General features: G+C 38.5%; 2 protein-coding genes across 2 annotated transcripts in view; one reads left to right on the forward strand and one right to left on the reverse strand.

The window, feature by feature from the left end:
* LOC103518524 (dynactin subunit 1) overlaps positions 1-6,508 on the reverse strand; it is a gene marked incomplete at its 3' end in the record, with an annotated part of 33,092 nt that extends 26,584 nt beyond the window's left edge. The window contains exons 1-3 of the mRNA XM_026830288.1: positions 6,374-6,508; positions 5,733-5,902; positions 287-429 (exon numbers count right to left, since the gene is read on the reverse strand). Of these exons, the coding sequence (XP_026686089.1) occupies positions 287-429; positions 5,733-5,900 (311 nt within the window). The remainder of the gene's footprint in view (positions 1-286; positions 430-5,732; positions 5,903-6,373) is intronic.
* On the forward strand, positions 1,780-4,567 carry LOC103518523 (eukaryotic translation initiation factor 5). Its single transcript, XM_026830287.1, has 3 exons — positions 1,780-3,133; positions 3,848-4,277; positions 4,437-4,567. Exons 1-2 carry the CDS (start codon positions 2,215-2,217, stop codon positions 4,264-4,266), a joined length of 1,338 nt encoding a protein of 445 aa, XP_026686088.1. The 5' UTR covers positions 1,780-2,214; the 3' UTR covers positions 4,267-4,277; positions 4,437-4,567.
* Positions 6,509-8,978: the final 2,470 nt, after the last annotated feature.

An 8,978-nucleotide genomic window follows, 5' to 3' on the forward strand; every position in this document is an offset into this window, starting at 1 on the left:
CAAAGGTATCTTTAGTTCATCCATCAAATGGAATAAGTGTACATGAAGGGATAAAAAAGTCTTAATCATATTAGGTAAGTTTATATTTTTCTGATTTGTATTATTTGTGGGAGGGATATGAAATTTATTTTTGCATATCCTCAAAGATCCACTTTTCTTACCCTTCTTTCTGAGTCAGTCAATTATTATTCATTTCTAGACTTTTTTTTTTTCAGTTAGGCGCTTTAACCTTTGGTAAGGTCGTTCACGCCGAATTACTAGACTTTAAATATAATTAAGAGCTTACCTGCTCAATCTACTAGCTTTGGGAGTAACCAGTTTACTTGGAGGGGTATTGGATTCTACAGAAGACAAATCAATACGATTGCCACTCTCATCAATCAGTGTCAACTGATTCTGCTTGACAAACAGTCCACAGTTCTCATTACACTGAAATAAAATAGAATATTGGCTTGAACTTTTGATTCATACTAGTCCAAAATGAGTGATAATTTAATAATAAAAAATATAGGTCTCAGTTATCTTATAAGATGTCTTTTACCCTTAGACAAAAAGTAGTGTTGGGATTAAGAGAAAAAATCTTTTGATTTGAAAGTTATTACCTCAAAGTACTGTTTTCCAGCAACCAATCCATTGTTCTTTCCTTTAGGTTCATCCAGGATAAGTCCAACCCATTTTCCAACATTTCTTGGTTGATGCATTTTTAACCAAATCTTCATGTAGCACACTGGGTGCCTCAGTTCTCAAGGGATCACTGAGGTTAAATAACATATATTTAATTTGGTTGATATTTGGGAGGAGTGACCTATAATATTTGAAGACGAAATGAGCCTCGTGAGGATAATTGAGCAAAAAGATAAAACAAAACCAGGAGGCCAGCTTGGAGGGCCATTTCTGAAAATCAAATACATTATACCGGTTGTTAATATTTTCTATGGTGTGTGACTTGTTTTGTGGAATAGGCCACAAGAAACTGATTCAGAAAGCTGACTTACTTAGATTTTGGCTTTTCCATCTACTGAAAGATACACCAGGGTGAAAATATGAGTGGATATCTGCACAACCTCTCGGTTATGCTATGCCACAAGCCTCACAAAGCATCTGACTGATTGATAAGATAAGAAATGGTGATGAATCACTATCAAATTAATATCAAACCACCACCATGTGAAATGAAACAGGGGCTGTGATAAACATGTGACAATTTATATTTAACAAACAAGCCAACCTCAATGGTGTAGTGGTTAGCACGGTGGACTCTTGATCTGGAGGTTGGTGGTTCGAGTCCAAGTCAAGTCATAAAATTTAGCGTAGTGTATTACGCGGGGAACGACATTTATAACAAGCATTTACGCGTAACACACAATAAAAACCCTTATCCTTATTAATTTAAGATAAAAAAAATATTGATTTTTTTTTTGAAGAGGTTTGACAGAGGGAACTGTAACTGCTATGGTCTTATCGTCCCGAAATCAAAGAGAGGAGGAAGACAGGATAGGAGAATGAATATTATCCCATCAGAATAAAATCCGCCCCGGGCGTGAATCGAACCCACGGCCTAGCGCTTACAAGGCAGACACACTACCAACTAAGCTAACTAGGCTGGCAATGTTAAGTTCATTATGTGCAGTACAATTTGCTCAAAATTGAAGAAAGCCAGAAAGCATTCACGAATTGAGTGAGAAATTGGGAGAAATCAAACCATCGCATCGCTTCGCATTGTTCAGGGACAAAGCCGTAAGAAAAAATCGAAACCGAAGTGGGTCGCTAACGAAACTGGGAATACATTAATTTTTTATCACAGCATCAGTGAAGTCTGCTACGAGTGTTGAGGACAGTTCGTGGAGAGACTCATTCTCATCCAGTTGTGTACAATCGACCCATAGGGAACACCACATTTTATATGACGTTTCTCAGTTTAGAAGAACATCAAGTCTCCTGTCACTATTTGGTAACGCACAGCTCCTCACAACTCAGTGAATCTGTCTCCAGGTGTATGATTTCATCGAAGCTACATAATCTTCTAAGTTATAGGACATCAAAATTTTCGAGTAATCGGCACAGGAAATCACAGCCTTTTAGAGAAACAAAAGCATTGATGACTCTGATTGGACCTTGTTAATACAAAATTATTCATATACCTATGATATTTCATTAAAAAATCCTAGTCAAAATATTATTGTTTATTATTATCTTGATCACTCAGTCTTCATTATGGCTACTGTCAATGTAAACCGTAATGTTACCGATGCATTTTACCGCTATAAGATGCCCAAGCTTATAGCTAAGGTGGAGGGGAAAGGTAATGGAATCAAAACTGTCATTGTCAATATGGCAGATGTGGCAAAAGCTATCGGACGTCCTCCAACTTACCCAACCAAGTACTTTGGGTGTGAGTTGGGTGCCCAGACCAAGCTGGATCATAAGAATGACAGATTCATTGTGAATGGTTCTCATGATGTTGTCAAGCTTCAGGACTTACTTGATGGATTTATCAGGAAGTTTGTACTCTGCCCGGAGTGTGATAATCCTGAAACGGACTTGGTTGTGTCAGCCAAGAAAGGAACAATTCAGCAAGTGTGCAAGGCTTGTGGATTTCATGGCATGCTTCAGTTCAATCATAAACTGAATACTTTCATTCTGAAGAATCCTCCCAACTTGAACCCTGCTGTGCAAGGCTCCTCTCTAACTGAAGGCAAACGTCCCAAGCGTATCAGCAAAAAACAAGAGTCTAATGGTGACATGACTAAATCTGATGAAGAGAGTGATCCTACTGTGGTAGCACCAGAGAAAGTAGCAGATGAAGTTAATGATGATGATGGTGGTTGGTTAGCAGATGTTAGTGAGGAAGCTGTTAGAGCCCGTGCTCTTGATTTAAGCTCAGGAGTCAAAGGACTTACCATCTCTGAAGATCTGGAGAAAACTGAAAAAGAGAGAATGGACATCTTTTACACCTGTGTCAAAACAGCCCTTGAGAAAAACAATGTTGATGCTAAAGAACTGTTGTCTGAGGCTGAACGTTTGGAAGTCAAAACTAAAGCACCTTTGATTCTGGCTGAACTACTGTTTGCTGATGAAGACAAAATTCCTATTCAAGCAAAGAAGCACCGCATTCTCTTGTTGCGTTTCACTTGTTGAACAAACAGAGTAAGTATATGCTCAAAGTAAATTTTCCCATTAGTTTGCATGCCTGTTTGTTTTACTAAAAATATTGGATGATTTGTCCCATTTTGTTGGCACTTGGTAGACATGTTCAACACATACTTAAAGGGAGTTTTCTCAAGAGATTTTGAAACTACTTGGACCTTGTGTTCCAACTCCCAATGTCCACAAAATTATAAAAAGAATCTATCAATTTTATCAATATTGTATCTACCTGCAAATACTTACACAGGTGTTTCAGTGCTCTTCCTAGTCCTTTTTCAATTGATGCAATGAAGAACAAAGGGTTTAATTTTAGTTTTTAGTTTGGTATGAAAGAAATGAGACTCCAAGGTATCTTCAATTCATCCATCAAATGGGATAAATGTACATGAAGGGATAAAAAAAGTCTTAATCATATTAGGTAAGTTTATATTTTTCTGATTTGTATTATTTGTGGGAGGGGTATGAAATTTATTTTTGCATATCCTCAAAGATCCACTTTTCCTACCCTTCTTTCTGAGTCACTCAATTATTATTCATTTCTAGACTTTAAATATAATTAAGAGCTTACCTGCTCAATCTACTAGCTTTGGGAGTAACCAGTTTACTTGGAGGAGTGTTGGATTCTACAGAAGACAAATCAATACGATTGCCACTCTCATCAATCAGTGTCAACTGATTCTGCTTGACAAACAGTCCACAGTTCTGCGTTTCACTCATGAAGATATCAAGGCTCAACGTTATCTTTTGAATGGTATTGAGCAGGTGATTGCTCTTCACAAGGAGAAGTTGCTGTCAATGGTTCCTGGCATTTTGAAACTGTTCTATGACTATGATATTCTTGAAGAAAAGGTCTTATTGGAGTGGGCTGAAAAAACATCCAAGAAGTATGTTTCAAAAGAACTGAGTGCCGAGATTCGTTCCCGTGCTGAACCTTTCATCAAATGGTTGCGTGAAGCTGAGGAGGAAGACAGTGACTCAGAGGAGTCTGATGATGACTTGGAGATTGAATATAATGATCGTGCCCGGGTCACTCTTCAGACAGAAACTATCAAGCCTAAGGTTATAAAGAAAGATGAGGATGAAGATGGAACTAATGATGTAGATATTGATGCCATCTAAATGAGTATGACATACCCCTTGCTTTACACTGATGACTTGGAGATTGAATATAATGATCGTGCCCGGGTCACTCTTCAGACAGAAACTATCAAGCCTAAGATTATAAAGAAAGATGAGGATGAAGATGGAACTAATGATGTAGATATTGATGCCATCTAAATGAGTATGACATACCCCTTGCTTTACACTCTCCACCTTACTTACTATTTCATTAATTTTAAGGTTTGCTTTTTCAATATTCTCTGTATTTCCTTTCATTTCTCCAATTAAATATGATATAGTTATTTTACTTGCACACAAATTCTGTTCGTGTTTCTAATACCTTCTCTGTATTATTTATTGGATTAGACAGATTTTAACAACTTGATTTGTCATTGCACAATGTCAGTCTTTCTGATGCAATATGAGGGCTTAATTGTGTAGGTACTGCAAATATACTGGTAGTATGGAGGGGTGTTACTGGTTATGGTCATACATCTACATTATCCTATGGTTATTTATGTTTACTCTAATCCTACTTTCTTGGTTGATGCATTTTTAACCAAATCTTCAGGTAGCACACTGGGTGCCTCGGTTCTCAAGGGATCACTGAGGTTAAATAACATTTAATGTGGTTGATATTTGGGATGAGTGACCTATAATATTTGAAGACGAAATGAGCCTCGTGAGGATAATTGAGCAAAAAGATAAAACAAAACCAGGAGGCCAGCTTGGAGTATTTTAACAACTTGATTTGTCATTGCACAATGTCAGTCTTTCTGATGCAATATGAGGGCTTAATTGTGTAGGTACTTCAAAGTATACTGGTAGTATGGAGGGGTGTTACTGGTTATGGTCATACATCTACATTACCCTATGGTTATTTATGTTTACTCTAATCCTAATTTCTTGGTTGATGCATTTTTAACCAAATCTTAATGTAGCACACTGGGTGCCTTGGTTCTCAAGGGATCACTGAGGTTAAATAACATTTAACGTGGACCGTGGTTGAGTGACCTATAATATTTGAAGACGAAATGAGCCTCGTGAGGATAATTGAGCAAAAAGATAAACCAAAACCAGGAGGCCACCTTAGCTTGGAGGGTACCACTTCTGCCTTGTAAGCGTCAGGTCGCGGGTTCGATTCCCGCCCGGGGCGAACTTTATCCTAAACAGATAAGGTTCGTTCTCGCAACGGCTGGCTTTCTTCTATCTTGTCCTATCCTCTTTACGATTCCGGGACGATAAGACATTTGTTACAGTTCCCTTTATCAAACCTAAAAAAAGGACATGCTCCCGTTACAGCCAGTTGCATTAAGGTGTGTTCAAACATAGTCGAACGGCCGGGAATATTAGCTTGAACTTTTGCAAAATGAGTGATAATTTAATAATAAAAAATATAGGTCTCAGTTATCTTATAAGATGTCTTTTACCCTTAGACAAAAAGTAGTGTAAGAGAGAAAATCTTTTGATTTGAAAATTATTACCTCAAAGTACTGTTTTCCAGCAACCAATCCATTGTTCTTTCCTTTAGGTTCATCCAGGATAAGTCCAACCCATTTTCCAACGGCAAAAGACGTGTTGCCCAAGTATGCAACTGTACCCAACACATTCTTCCCTGTGACTTCCACACGGGATCCTATTTGGAGAGCCATTTCTGAAAATCAAATACATTATACCAGTTGTTAATATTTTCTATGGTGTGTGACTTGTTTTGTGGAATAGGCCACAAGAAACTGATTCAGAAAGCTGACTTACTTAGATTTTGGAGCAGCAAATGTTTGACTCTAGATGCTCCATCTCTCTGTTTTCACAACTCTATCCAACTGACTTGTATAGTTAAGCAACATTACATTGAACATTTCAACAGCTGTCATAGCCTCCCACTTTTAGGTACCTACATGCCTGATGAAAGTTGAGTACCTGCGTACCTATTATTGAATATTATTGATACGAGGAATAATATTTTAGTTTGCTTTGGTTTTACATTTCCTGTTGGACCCTGGACTAGTGAATTTCCAAGTCCATATAAGTCTGTAGAACTACATAGGTAGGTACCTAATTATTGCATTATTCACACCTTATAAACCCTGATAAAGTTGAGTAGGTAAGTGAACATTGAACCTACCTTACAGAGTTTCTGCTAATCTTCAGCTGACCTGTAGAACAATCATAAGAGTGTTGCCTTCACTTAAACAGTAAAGAACGTTGAAATTTTGACATTCTAAAATCCCTATTTTTCCTTTAAAAAACGACAAATCAATCACTTTTCTTCTTTCCACTAGAGGAGGAGAACTATCGATAGCACTATCGATAAAAAAAAACTATCGAAAACTATCGATGGCGCCGACTATCGATAGTTCTCCTCCTCTACTTTCCACTTTTCGTTTTTTTTTTTTTATAACCTCCTTTTGTTTACATTTGAGAAGCGAGCCAGCTAGAAACCGGTAAGCCGGCAGCAAAATAAGTGACGGCAATATATGGCGGCAACACTGTGCGGTCATTTTTAGGCTGGGGCTTACCAAGTTGATTTGTAAACTGGGCTAGATAGCTCTGCTCATGATCGTAAAAAAAAAAAAATCCATTCCCAAGCTCAAGTTTAGCCCTTCAATGTCAAAAGCTGTTCAAAACAAATATACCTACTAGCATTGGCTTGGCGTGAGTTTTGATATAAAGTCTAGGCGAGTAGCCAGTAGCCTTTAGGTCGTGGTTAATGTACAGGGTTAGGCTTGGACATGCATGTCCCGGTGCAGCACGCTAAAGAGATAGGAGCCCCTCATATCATGATTCTTTCCTCACGATATGAGAGGGTCGATAAGACGTCTCTTATCTCTTTAGTATGCTGTACCGAAACAGACATATCCACGCCGCCTAACCCTGTACATAACCACGACGTTAGGATTGATCTGATTATTCCTGTCTTGGTGGCGTAGTGGTCAAGATGCTCACCTGGTAAACAGGAGGGCGTGGGTTCGATCCCAGCCGAGGCACGGGATTTTATCCTTATTTATTTGATGGTTAGGTGATTAAAGAATTAACCTCGCCTAATGATGGTTACCTTCCACTCAAAAGTCTATTTATAATACTTGGCTGTAACCAACAGGAAAGTTGATTTTTCTCCTCCGCCGTAATCAGAAAGAAAACTTTGCGGGAGTCGGGGGCCTGTCTCGGCTCACAAGGCGTGAATTTCGTGGGAGCTGGTGGCCCCTGGGCCAGGGCCGTATTGATTTGAGAGGCCGAGGGGGCCCCACCCTTGAACTTTTTTATGCTCCTTTACCGCGTAGGACTCTGAGAACTTAAAGCATCCATTTGAAGTATTCAAGTTGTTTTTTTTTTTTATTTTTGCTTGTCGTAATTTGATACTCGGATAGTAGGCGTTTGCATATTGCCTAGTAATAACGACGAAATGCTCATAATATGAACGAGGGTGTCTGTGTCTGTATTTAGTACCTTTTCCCTACTTCTGATCGTCTTGCTGCTTAGCGTGTAAATAAATAAATAAATTTTTGTTTCTCGTAATTTGATACTCGGATAGTAGGCGTTTGCATATTGCCTATTTATTGCCTAGTAATAACGACGAAATGCTCATAATATGAACGAGGGTGTCTGTGTCTGTATTTAGTACCTTTTCCCTACTTCTGATCGTTGCCGTACGATCGATACGATACTAGCGCTAGGTTCTAGTAGCGAGTGCGCAAGATATCCATCGACCTTTTTATATCAGCTGATTTCAATAAAATTTTGTTCCTCCTGGATTTTTTTTTTTACTCTGATTTCGATTTCAGTGGCTGGCACAAGATTAGTTTTTCTTTTTCAAGTTCTTTTTGTGTGAAATTTTAGTTAAATCATCCCTGTTTATCACTTGATCAATTTTATCAAGGAATACATTACTCTGATTTCGATTTCAGTGGCTGGCACAAGATAAAGTTTTTCTTTTTCAAGTTCTTTTTGTGTGAAATTTTAGTTAAATCATCCCTGTTTATCACTTGATCAATTTTATCAAGGAATACATTGCAGAAGGTTCTGTATCTGTAGTAAGTGAAGGGACATGGGGGATAAGAAACACAATGCTTTCCATTTGGGTGCTGAATCGTATATTTTTACAATAGATCAGTTGCGCTTACTTGGGTGATGTTTCAAAGTCATAGAACAGGAAAAATGAGGACCAACGGAATTTTTCTTCTACGACTTCTAGATCCCGAGATTAAAAAAATGCCGGTAAATCGTGAACTTTGACGTCACGGCATACGCTCCCGTAGGCGATGACGTCACATCAAATGTAAATGTCCCGAGCAAAGCTCCCTCGCAGGCAACACATTAACGTGTTTGTGCGCATACGTTTCTGCTTGGAGGGTAGAGCGTCTGCCTTGTAAGCGTTAGGTCGCGGATTCGATTCTCGCCCGGGGCAGAATTTATCCTAAACAGATAAGGTTCGTTCTCGGAAGGGCTCGCTTTCTCCTATCCTGTCTTTCTTCTCTCTTCACTTTCGGGACAATAAGACCTTACCGGTTACCTACAAGTCTCTCTATCAACCTCAAAAAAAAAAAAAAAAAAAAAAAAAAAAAATCTTTTTAAAAAAAAAAAAACGTCAGCTTCTAGGGTAACGCGTCTTGTCTTGTAAGGAGTAGGCTACTGGTTCGATTTCCACCGCGGGCGAACTTAGCATGCTTGAATGTGTGGTGGGCATTAGAAAGGCTTTTCCATCTACTGAAAGATACACCAGGGTGAAGATA

This window comes from Diaphorina citri, unplaced genomic scaffold (genome assembly GCF_000475195.1).
Source record: "Diaphorina citri unplaced genomic scaffold, Diaci psyllid genome assembly version 1.1 scaffold2227, whole genome shotgun sequence".
Lineage (NCBI taxonomy): Eukaryota > Metazoa > Arthropoda > Insecta > Hemiptera > Psyllidae > Diaphorina > Diaphorina citri.

What these genes read in the sequence shown, in the direction of transcription:
- LOC103518523 (XM_026830287.1), top strand. Translation starts at nt 2,215, where the DNA reads ATGGCTACTGTCAATGTAAACCGTAATGTTACCGATGCATTTTACCGC. An exon ending in TCTCTTGTTGCGTTTCACTT is followed by an intron (nt 3,134 to 3,847) that starts GTTGAACAAACA and finishes AACAGTCCACAG; the next exon opens with TTCTGCGTTTCACTCATGAA.